Raw genomic sequence first — 12639 nt, forward strand, 5'->3', positions numbered from 1 at the left:
GCATAAGAGTTAATGCATGCACCTATCAACTCCTCGCCACCGTACTTGAATAGCTCAGCTGGCAGGCCGTCAGCTCCAGCAGCTTTGGTGTTTTCCGCCGCGTAATTTCTATTCGTACCACGCCATATTCAGGCGGTGAGGCATCGACTGGGCGACTAATTTAGTATATACATGTCCATACCTTTAGCAAGTAAAAAGCAACCATATTATTATAGTCACAATCAAACTTTGTTTTTCTACTTTTAGAACTCCGAAACCGGTGAAACGGACCACATCTATCAACACCGCTGCTCAATAAAACGTCAAGTTTTTGACAGAGAAACCGGTGAGCCTCTAAACGGCACAAAAGTAAAGATTCGGTACGTCAAACATGACAACTTTCAAATTCCCAAACAATACCTACGAGGCACCAACACCGAGGAAATCGACAAAACAATGACCAGTCTCTACGATGGCGAATATCCTCAAATGGATATTCATGTAAAGCCGATTCCCACTGAAAACAAACCTGCCGAGAAGTGTAACAAACAATATAAAAAGGAAGATTTCATAAATATGGATGGCGTGAAAAATGTAACGTAGTTAACTAAATACATTTATTTCACATCTTCTTTAAACACATTTACGTTTTGTGAAAAAAAAAAACAAAATATTCTACAGGATATTCTCTTGGGCTATAGCAAGGAGACGTATCTACTGTTTCTCATACCAACAATAATTTGCTTCAAATTCACTTTCTGGTTACTTGCGATTGAGGGATTTTTACACTACTGGGCACACAAGAAGAACTCATTGAACCCGAGCAAATTATTCTACTTCCGCAGTCCGTTGCATTTGTTGACATCTCAATTTTGCGCACTTTGTCGTTGTGAGAGTGAAATGAACATCGAAATATTTCAGACGCTAAATAAGCAAATGCGCGAAGCCAGCCAATCGAAGACACTCAAAGATGTGAGAAAGGTTATAAGCTAAGCTTTTGGATTTGTCTTGTCTTCTAAAGCTCGATTTTTAATAAAGTAAAACGAAAATTTTAATTAATTGTATAGTATGCGTAAATTTGTATATAGTATGTAGTTTGAATAGTATAAAAGGTCTGGCACCATACAAATTTTTTAATTTATTTAATAGCCGTAAATATGCCTACCAAGAGCAAAAAACCAGGTCCTTTAATTGCTCTTTGTGTGTTGCCAGGATATTTGTCTGGTATCGATTGCATGACAATCACGGCGCCGCTATTCTCAATGCAGACTAAAGTCACAGAGACCTTGCTTCACCGCTTACCTGTATGTGTACTAATACGAGATTCGGACACTATAATTCTGGAAGATCATCCAGCAGTCTTCAGGCGCCTGGGCAACACAGTCCCGCTCACTGAACATAGGAATCATATCCAAACAAGGATCTCCNGATACGAGATTCGGACACTATAATTCTGGAAGATCATCCAGCAGTCTTCAGGCGCCTGGGCGACACAGTCCCGCTCACTGAACATAGGAATCATATCCAAACAAGGATCTCCTCAGGGGGTTAATGGGAGGAGGATTCAGTCATGTTCTCTTACTCCGTTACCTAGGAAGTGGTATATGCTCACAAGAACTCCCACTTAGCCTCAGCTTCCGTCGTCTAGAGCTCTGTTGAGATTTTCACACTAAACTTACATGGAATCAACGAAGCTGCGAGATGGCTGATTGATTCTTCTATTGATTCACAAGCAATGGCTATTTTTTGTGATATACAAATCTCTGACAAATAGGTATCGGGGATTGGCATGGAATGTAGACGTACTTTAAATGAGCTGGCATGAAGATACGTCACTCAAGTTTTCTGGTGGGTGCCAGACCGTAGAGATGTACCGGGCAACTGTGTTGCAGATGAGCTGGCAAGGAAAAGCACCTTACTGTTAGCAATCAGTACTGATTGAGATTCGGGCACTCCGTTATCTTCTTGTAAACTCTGGCTGAAGAATAATTTAATACAAAATGGTATACCGGCCTTAAGACTCTTCTCTATGGAGGATAGGAGAGTTATCGATCGATAATGCTCCCTTGGATTTTCCCTAAGCGTCCGAACGTAATAAGGCGACATGAACGAAAGACACAAGATCACGCGGGAAGGAAAGAACGAAAAAAGTTGTTTTCTACTTGCCGAAATCTCGACGCCATCTTTGCTGTAAGAAGTAAACAACGAAGAGAACGGAGAAAACCGCGAAATTGTTGAACGCATGAAAAATTATTTTTATTATGCAAATTCTTCTATAAATCATGCCGTTGTGTTAAATTATTCTTTATCTTATGTGTACACACGTTGTCACAAGCGAAAATGAAGAAAATTGCAGTAAAAAGCCACCACCAAATTGTAAACAACGAAGAAATGTAAACAAACGGCTAATGTCAAAATCGTTCAACTTTTTTCCTAAATGCGATTCTAACGGGCTACTCTCCTGCCCGCGTGATCTTGTCTTTTTGGTTCATGATAAGGCGAGATGCTGAGGCAGTGACTACCTTACTGAACTGATGCTCGCCAACATGATCGTCTATTTGGGTATAACGAGCACGAAAGGTGCTCTAAGTAACTTCTGTGATGTAGATCTATGTCTACGGTCGATATCTTCTTCAATGAGACGATACTGCTCGGTGCGGTGTAGTATCAAAGCTAGCCCTTCACCATTGTTTTGCTTGCTAACCTAACGTAGCAGATTATGAACGAGGTAAGTCAACTGGGTTGCTGTGCAAATTTGTTTCTTGGATCGCAGATATCAATATGCCATGCCGAGGAATGAATACGGCTATATCCTCAATCTGGCTTGTAAGAGTTTCGTGTGTTTTCGAAGGTTGATCGCCGTATGGTGGGTGAGGGATAGGTTACGTTGTCTACCTTAGTTATGCTACGCTTGATGCTGTGTGTTGCTGCCTGGTAGTAGGTGTTGACTACGTCGACGAATGCGACCGCAGAGGTCTGCAACGGGGAATGAGAGAGATTGTAGAATTTTTTTCTACTTAGCAGTTTGGTTTGAAAAGTATTTTGGGAACATATTTACGTAATTTTATGTCCTTACAAAAGTTATAAACTGTAAGCGTAGGGACCTAGTCCTTAATTACACTGTTATAGCCGAAAAAAAGACATGGCCAAAGAAGATGCTTTGTTTTTTACTTTTGCCCCAAGGTAAATTTTTCTGGTTTTATACCCTAGTCTATGTTTTTTCACCTTTATCTGGTTGATTTTTTGGCGAAATTTCTTTGAAAAGTTGTTTAGAATGTCTCAGGGTAGACCTTACCATTTTAGTTGAATATTTTCCCGTTACTATATCTTTACAAATTTCATTTTTCATGCAAACTTGAGATGGATGTGTATTCCTATGTTTTTGGTAGATGGGAAGAAAGGCGGAGGAGTGTATTTGTTACTCAGGTGAGCTGCGTGCAGCCGAGAGTCCTCCTTGGTTGCTATGTTATCCCGCTGCCTAAAAACGGCTGTCGTAGAAATGGACGCTAGTGTGTCTTTGAACATTTTGTTCCTGATTTTAGTTATACTCGCAATGAATTCAACTAAAGAAAAAGTAATGAGAAGCAGCCTACTTAATTCCGTGTCCATGGCTAGCCTCATTGACCTTGCCTAAGCTGTACGATTGACTGTGGCTAAACTTTGACTTAACAAAACTTTTTGGCGTTCTGTTTGTTGAGCCATTTCTACCAATCCCAAACTCAAATTCAATCTAAATATATTTTTCGACTTGAGTATAAGAATATATATTTTCTTTTCACATATCATTTAAGTAAAAACGAACATATAAGAAATATTTTTTACCAACTAAAATAAATGCAATGGTATCACTTTCAAGTTTAGTTACTTTGCTTAATTCAATTCTTACAAATTACATTACATAAGTACATATTTACACTCAAAAACAGTTAAATTACTTATTAATGTGCATGCATATCGTCGCCTGAAATACAAATAGCCCTAACAAATAATTTGTTTGCATAAAACGATGTGTGTACTTGTAATTCGATGAAATGCATAATAATCAATCAATAAGAATATTTTGGATTTTTTGCTATTTACACCCTTTTGCATTTCAGGTGACGATATTTGATTCACATAAAAAATTTAAATTTTACTCGATTTGAGCCATCTTTTTAAGATTCGAAGAAACTTCAAATTGAGCACCAGTGCAGGAACGTAGGTCTTCCACTGAATAACCATCAGCGATTTCTGTTAATGTTAAGCCAACGCCTTTTCCCACGGTAAAGACAGCCTACAAAATGTAAATAAATACAGTTATCCAAGCACATCATCACCTTATAAATTAGTAACAAACCTTTTCCGAAATAATCATATCAACAATGCCTTGCCCAGTTAGAGGCAAAGTGCACTTATCTAATATTTTTGGTGAACCGTCTCGCGCATTATGTTCCATTGTTATAATGACTTTTGTGCCAGGTGCTGCCACTAAATCCATGGCGCCTCCCATGCCTTTCACAAGTTTACCCTAATAGCAATCGAAATTAAGTGATTACATTAAATGTTTATTAGACACAAATATGAGACGTTTACTATTTACCGGTATCATCCAATTAGCCAAATCACCAGTAGCGGATACCTCCATAGCTCCAAGTATCGTTAAATCTACATGTCCACCACGAATCATAGCAAAACTATCGTCAGAGCCAAAGTATGCCGCCCCAGGCACAACAGTTACACTCTCTTTGCCGGCATTAATTAGATCGGGATCAACTTCCTCCTTTGTTGGGAATGGTCCCAAGCCCAATATGCCATTTTCCGATTGCAACATAACATTGATGCCTTTAGGTATATAGTTAGCGGATAGAACTGGCATTCCTATACCCAGATTGGCGTACATGCCATCACGGAATTCCAAAGCTACGCGTTTCGCAATGCGCTCCCGTAACTCCTGACCTGGACTAGACTTCGAGGCGCTGTCACTGCTTTCACGCAGCCGCAAGCGTTCCACTCTTTTGCGGTAGTTAACGCCTTTAATGATCCGATCTACATAAATTCCTGGAATATGAATTTCATCCGGACTTAACGCACCAACAGGTACAATATCTTCTACCTCAACAATAGTTGTTTTAGCAGCGCGACACATTGGTGCGTTGAAATTCCTTGCTGACTTGTTAAATACTGAAAAAATAGATTAAAATTTAATTTGTGCTACATAAAGCTGGTTTAGAGTGAAAAGTTGCTAAAAAAAATATATATATTTTGATGCAAAATGCAAGCAAAATTAAAAATTAATCGTTTTCTAAAAGATCGAACTATCTATATTATTTCTAACCATTTCTATTCATTGATTCGCAAATTAGCTAAGTTCAAAATAGTCACAAAAAAGTGATAAGTCCGAAAGAATACAAAAACTGTTCATCAACTTTGTGGAGTTTGATTCGTTTGGATTTGCTTTACCTTGGACTACGCGAAAACTTGTATTCAAATTTTTGCATATCAAGTGCTTGAAGAATATTGGTTTTCAAGATTTTATTCTCCCCCATAAAATTAAAAATAAAAAAACTGGATGTAGCAACTTTCACACTATGTGATATAAAGTTGGGATTACTGACCCAAATTTCCATAAGGATCAGCCTTATAAGCCTTTACGACTGCATAATCGGCAAAAATGGATTCCTCCATAACGTAGTCCTTTCCATTAAACGTTTGCACCTGCTTGGGTTTACTAGCAACTGCGATTTTGCCGTCATTTGTATATTTAATTGGTGCGCCTCCTTTTTGTACAAGGGTACCGTATCCGGTGGGCGTAAAAAATGCCGGAATGCCTGTGGCGAATATATAAAATTCAAATAAATTTTAAATATTTTTATGTTGTGCTTTTACCAGCGCCGCCAGCTCTAATCTTCTCGGCAATAGTTCCTTGTGGTGTCAACTCAATGGCCAGTTCACCGGCCAAGTATTGTCGGACCAGTTCCTTATTTTCGCCTACATAAGATGAAATCATCTTGCTGATTTGCTTTTGTTGTATAAGTAAACCGATACCCCAATCTTCAACGCCTGAAAAGATGAGCCAAACTTTTTAAATTTTTCAAATACGTACATATGTGCATTAGGGTGGCCCAAAAATGTCGGAATTTTAATGCTCTCGCCCCCTAGGACTCTTCTAAATCGAAAAATATATTCGAAATCAAAAAATATTTAGAGGTCACTCAAAGTGCCTAAAGTTTTTATATGTAAAAAAAAACAATGTTTCGTAAAATGGTATAGAATCCTTGACAATCAATATTTTTCGATTGGGCTGAAAGCATTAAAATTCCGACTTTACTTATTTTGGACCACCCTAATGTATAAATAATTTCGATATTTTATATATATGTATGTAAATAAATAGCAGTACGAACAGTTCCGCATGTTTAAGGCCTCAACCAAATTGGTACGTCGTTAGTACCCATAAATTATAACCAAACCCTAAAAGGACTTGGGTTCATCTCATCAATATCTATAGCGCACTCATGTGTATTCATTACCTTTTCATTTTGGGTGACACCTCATAAATTTCGTGCTTAACATTTTTGTAAAATATTTCAACCCTATGACTGCATCTAATAATCAACTTACATTGAACTTCTTCAAAACGAGGATCAAAATAAAATATACTGTTAGTTAAGTAAGTTAAGGGTAAAGTTTTCTACAAAAAAGGTTACCAAATTTTACCTGAAAACGAACAAGTGTTATGTTTAAAGTCGATTTGTAAAATTACCTGCAAAAGTAAGAATTTTAACCCACTCTAAAAAAAGTTGTTATGAGGTGGATTAAAATCCAATTAAAGTTCAACTAATAGTTCATTTCGCACCAGCACTTGCTATTTACGCCTATTAAAAAAGTAGATTACAACTGTAGGGGGGTAATTTCTCATATTAAGTACAAGCGAACGAAAGTAAAAAACCAAAAAGTAAGAAATAACCGTTGTCGATCCATCCAAGTCAAAATTATTGGAGCTTACCTGAGCTCTTAACTTCGGTTAAGCTTTTGGTGGAAATGGAGTATAACACTCATGAATACTCGTACTAAAGTTTGCGTATAGGTTTGCTGAGTCCTTAAAATTGCTATTTCACTATGTAATTTAAAACAGCGATTCTTAAAAGAATACTGCCCAAGTAATCTCGAATACTTTACTTTACCTCAATATAATATATGCTACTTGCCTCCATTATTTGAGACTGCAGTTATATCCTTGACACCTTTTTCTCGAAGTGCATCAATCAGCTTTTCGGGTATGCCACAGACACCAAATCCACCGAATAAAATTTTAGATCCATTTGGTATATCGGAAACGGCTGCAGCTGCACTGTCGAAAATTTTTCCTTTGGACTTGACACTAGTGGCATAGCAGGCAATGAACTAAAATAATAAAAAATATGTATATGTGTCAGAATACAGTCATCCCAAAGTAAACGTAGCAAGCTTGTGCCCGATGGCTTTCAGTCCTCCAAAGTACTCAGTACTCATAAGAAAGATTATTCTCTTGCCAAGTCATTCAGGCCGATAATTTATGCTGTAAGCAATGGAGAAGATTATCGACATGATATCAGATCTAATACTCTGAAACAGGAAGCTTTTCATCCGGATCAGCACGCGTACAGAGCGGATAGATCTACAGACACCGCTCTGTTACGCTCTCACTTCGGAAATACAGGAGGCCTTCGAGTGTGGAGAAACAGCGCTCTGTGCCTTACTTGATATCGAGGGCGAGTTCGACAATACATCACATCGACAGAGCACTGGAGAAACGTAATGTCCAACAAACTATCAGCAGATGGATAGCTATTCTATGGGTGCCCGCAAGGAGGGGTGCTATTTTCTCTCCTGTTGAGCTTAGTAGAGGACGAACTTCTACAAGTACTCACTGATAAGGGCGTCCGCTACCAAGGACACGCGGACGACATAGTGATTATTGCCAGAGAGAAGTTCGCAAGTACCCCCTGCGACATCGTCCAAAGAGGATTTAACCTAGCTAAAAGATGGTGTGCGGATGTAGGTTTGAATATCAATCCATCAAAGACAGCTATAGTCCCCTTTACTAAGAAAATGACCCTCAAGGGGATGAGGAACTTGACCTTGGAGGGGGCCACGGTCCGCGTCGGTTCAGAAGTGAAATACCTGGGACTTATCTTGGATTCTAAACTCCTGTGGAGGACTCATGTCGAGGCGGCCACCTCCAGAGCTCCGAGAGCGCTGTTGGTGTGCAAACGTCGAGCGAGTAAATCCCGAGGTTATACTCTAAGGAACCTTAGATGGATGTATATCATGATAGTAAGACCAATAGTAACCTATGGGTCGGTGGCTTGGGCTTCCAGAACTACCCAAGCAACGGTGAGGCGTGTATTTGCATTACGGGGGCAATGCACACATGTCCGACGGCAGCGCTGGAGGTAATGCTGGAACTTGAGCCACTGCATCTATCATTCCAACCAGCTGCAAAACAGACTCCTTAATTATGCGAGATAGGGCTTTGTCAAAGATAAGGTTTTGTCAGCCAGGACCAGGGACTGTTTTCGAAATAAACTATAATACCTCTTATCATCAAAAGACAAGTTCAGGCGAGCACATTAAAGTGGTACACAGATGGCTCTAAGACTCCTGAGGGGATAGGAGCAGGTTTTTGTGGCCCCTGACTGAAGCTTTCGGTGTCCCTAGGAACCTTCCCCAGCATATTTCATGCGGAAATTTATGCCATCAATCTGTGCGCTGAGACTAACCTTCGAAGGAATTATCGAAGCGAGAGGATCCTGATTTTAAGCGATAGGCGGGCGGCATTCAAGGCTCTCTTATCCTCCTACATCAAATTATCGTTGGTTCTGAAGTGTGTAGAGAGGCGAATTGCTCTGGATGAGAATAATACCCTCCAATTGCTATGGGTACCAATGCACATGGGGGTCGAAGCTAATGAGGAAGCGGACCATCTCGCCAGAATGGCTGCCACCACGAGAGCGATAGGACTGGAGTCCTTCCTATCAATATATAGGTCCCACCACGACAAAGGAAGCGCTCAGGAAGGAAGACACCAGGCCAAGGAAACTCATTTGGCGTAATACCTTGAGACTTCGTCAATCCAAAAGCTCACTAGGAGGGTACAATCTAAAAATATACAGGATACTCAAAGGCCTCTCTAACGGGCCACTACAGGTTAAGAGGGCACTTGTATAATTTAGGAATCTTCTGTGACGCTGGCAAGGAGACTATATTACAGGGTGGCACCGAATAACTGTCGCACAGGGTTTTTTTTTAAAGGGTCCTTTATAGATTTTGCAAAAAAAAATATATTATATGGTAAATTTTGTAAATGTAAAATAAATTTTATTAATTAGTTGTAAAATTTTGATTTGTAATTTGCATTTGGCAGCAGTGTAAACTTTGGGAGATAAGTACGTGCGGCACGCAAGTCTTTTTCAAGTGTATTTTTTCTTAAAATTTGTATAAAAAAAAGGAAAAAGAAAAGAAAAAATGAATGGCCGCCCTAGTCACCAGTTCCGAATCTATTGGATTTCTGAGTATTAGAACATGTGGTGGACAAAAGGGGAAGTGCAAAGGACTCAGAATGGAGGAAATCAGCCTATGGCTACAGAAGAAGAAGGCGTTTAGTGCTTTATCCAACTATCTATTTATCCGTTTCACAACAATTTTCGGTAGTTGTGTGTACATACGTTTCGGCCGCACACTTTAGGGGAAAAAACGGATCGTTAATGTATCCGAAAATGGAATCGGTAACCGGATAAAGCTCCGCATTTCAACCCATTTTTTTCCTTTTTCGGGTGCATTTTCTGATTTTTTGACCGGGTATAAATATGTATGTATTATGTTAATAGGGCATCCATAGATACATACTCCATACTTATGTTGGTATGTACAATAACAATACACCCATGTAGATGTAAATACATAAAAATGATTCACTCGATTTTCATTGTCATTAAATATTTCCATAGAAAATAACTTAATACTAGCGGTTTAATAATCTAATAAAACACAAGCCCCCTAATCAGGGTTGTCACTTTCGTGAATTGTTACAAAAATTTTTAGAAAAGATTTGTATAGGTAGAAAGGTAATTTTTTTTTTACTTTTTCCAAAAGTGTAGTCTACTTTATTTCAATAAATTTCGAACACTTGAATGCACACTTTTTATATACATACACAAACATATCGCCCTCCATTCAAAACTCTTTCAAAAGCTTTTGATTCCCGATATATTTTAAAATAAACGATTTTTTTTTTGGTTTTTTTTTTTGAGTCACTGTATTTTTCTATAATAAGTCCAGTTGAAGCCTTTTTTAACGATGAAGTTTCGTTCTTGTCTTTAGTTTCATCGCTTTCGCTTTTGGTTGAAGAAAACCGAGATGATGCTCTTAATCTTATCTCAAATATAATATCATTTGTTAAATGAATAGCTCCTTAAAAAAGATTTTAATTTTTGTCGAAATAACAAAAAAAAAAGAACAAAATTATAGTTTTTATCAAAAGAACTAAAAAAAAATCTTAATAGATTTTTTCCAGAATTGGTAGATTTTTTTGCAAGTGGATGATAAATATTTTTTTTTTATCAATGGCAACCCTGCCCCCATAATTGTTTGAGAGAGCCCTGAATGCACATGGTATATATGTATGCATGTACGTATGTTCTTGTGGATACATATGTACATACTTACATCGCTAGGTATGCTTAAACCATGCAGGAAATGTATCTAACTATGAGCTAACTTTAAATTGATTCGGATGGAGTTAAAAGTGACTAATTATCTGCATATTTTCTTTGACTAAAGCTAACTATGTATATTTCTATGGCGGTCGCCGCGCAATAGTCAAGGGTGGTTACCTCTGCATTTGATGTAAATAAGTTGTAACTAACTACTTTTGGACATAAAATATCAATAGAAAAAATAATTTTTTTTTTTATTTATTTTTTATTTTTTTTTTACTTTATTTTATTAATTTTCATATTTGTTTACATATTTGCTGTAGGTGGTCCCATATTCAAACTCCGTCAGACATAACTTCAAAATTATTACATGAAACTTCGATCTTCCTTTTATTTGTCCTCAATTCGAAAAATCATTTGCGAAGTGCAGGATATTTAAATAGAACCGCGTTTAAAGAAAACAATCTCCGGCATTACTACTGCATTACTTGTCAACTAGTTTCAAGTTAGCTTTTTGTAGCTAAATATTTTATAGAAATCCCGCAAAAAAGCTAACTACAAAGTGGGTTGTTTTTTTTATAAATTGATAATTTTTTTCTACGGGGAACATATCGAAGAACGAATGTACATACACACACATATGTAATAGATACATACATGTGTAGAACGTTTCTATGCACAAAAATAAAACACAGATGATCTGGTATGAAAAACTAGCAACAATTATCAAATCACGGTACATACATATACATATGTATGTATGTATGTATATAGGTATGTTAAGAGAAAAATATAGATTAGAAATCAAGGCATAACAAGGGAGAAGTGATTTCGACATTTCTCTCTTTTGAACTGTAACTGAAATGGCAACTCTTAACCCTATACTATTCAAAATTTTAATTTTTTTAATTTAAAATTTCAATTGTGAGCTGTACGACTGATTTTAAATACATAAGAAAATGAAAGGGAATTCCGGGCGGTATATTGTGTTTTGCAAGAGCCAGGACAACAAACTTGTGCGTTATATTAAACCTCCGAATTGTCAAGTGGAGCGACAACGGTGGGCAAATTGCTGCGTTGTGTCATTAGGAGTCTCTTCACGTGTGCGTGAAAATCATTTTAGAGCCAGTGACTTTATTTGTTGCCCATCGCAGCCGAGTACTTCTAAACGGACGCGTTTGTTCGCAGGTGTAGGATTTATCATACCGAATATGAAGAGAAAATCTCCCACTCATATACATGGATAGACCGAATTTCAAATGGTGGTCTGATATAACCTAAACCAAAATTCCTTGTTGACATAAAGAAACTGGAAGTAATTTTTAATCAAATTAAAGGAAAGCAAATTTCGAATTGCAAAAATTTAACAGCTAAATTCTTGAAGTTAGGTTCTGATGTAAATTTAAAAGAATCAAACTTTTGATTTAATGTCTAATATACTTTAGAATTAGGTATTTGAATAAAAAAAATAAATGCTCAAAAACATGGGGCTAGTAAAAGCCAGAAAATTGCCAACACGATTTTATAAATGAGTGCATTTCATTTAGTGTGTAATTTTGTGTAAGTATGCATTTCCACATTCACATTAAAACGAAAATGCAATAACTAAATTGAAGCTGATTCTAATGAGATTTTAAATATTTTCATATTTACAAAAACTTTCATTTCAAAGATATTGAGTTTTATCAAATATGGTAAATGCATAACAAAGGGTTAATTTCTTTGTTTACATTTTTTTACATTAGAGCAATGATGGGCAAAACGCTACTCGCGAGCAGTGTTGCCGTTTTAGCCCTTTGGTGGCTAGATTTAGCTACCATATATTTTTTTGGCCACATAAATTTAAAATTGCCCCTAGCCCTTTTTTTAGCCCTTTTTAGAATTTATTCATACTTGGCATGAAAAAGTTGTATATGCTTAATTTATTTTTTTTTGCATTTATGTAAGAGATGAATTTTTAAATTAAGAAAGACTGATATATATA

At 37.2% G+C, this 12639-nt stretch overlaps 2 protein-coding genes across 2 annotated transcripts in view; one reads left to right on the top strand and one right to left on the bottom strand.

The window, feature by feature from the left end:
• The first annotated feature begins 143 nt into the window (after positions 1-143).
• Positions 144-972, top strand: LOC108363224 (uncharacterized). Its single transcript, XM_017616516.1, has 2 exons — positions 144-573; positions 661-972. The coding sequence occupies exons 1-2, from the start codon at positions 436-438 to the stop codon at positions 970-972; spliced, it is 450 nt and encodes a 149-aa protein (XP_017472005.1). The 5' UTR covers positions 144-435.
• A 3079-nt stretch (positions 973-4051) lies between these two features.
• Positions 4052-12639, bottom strand: part of SCOT (Succinyl-CoA:3-ketoacid CoA transferase) — a 13216-nt gene continuing 4628 nt past the window's right edge. Inside the window, exons 2-7 of the mRNA XM_017616515.1 lie at positions 7167-7362; positions 5845-6018; positions 5574-5786; positions 4559-5139; positions 4316-4486; positions 4052-4252 (exon numbers count right to left, since the gene is read on the bottom strand). Of these exons, the coding sequence (XP_017472004.1) occupies positions 4112-4252; positions 4316-4486; positions 4559-5139; positions 5574-5786; positions 5845-6018; positions 7167-7362 (1476 nt within the window). The 3' untranslated portion in view covers positions 4052-4111. The remainder of the gene's footprint in view (positions 4253-4315; positions 4487-4558; positions 5140-5573; positions 5787-5844; positions 6019-7166; positions 7363-12639) is intronic.

The sequence above is a fragment of the Rhagoletis zephyria genome, unplaced genomic scaffold (genome assembly GCF_001687245.7).
Source record: "Rhagoletis zephyria isolate East Lansing unplaced genomic scaffold, Rhagoletis_zephyria_1.1 Rzeph_scaffold_01221, whole genome shotgun sequence".
Lineage (NCBI taxonomy): Eukaryota > Metazoa > Arthropoda > Insecta > Diptera > Tephritidae > Rhagoletis > Rhagoletis zephyria.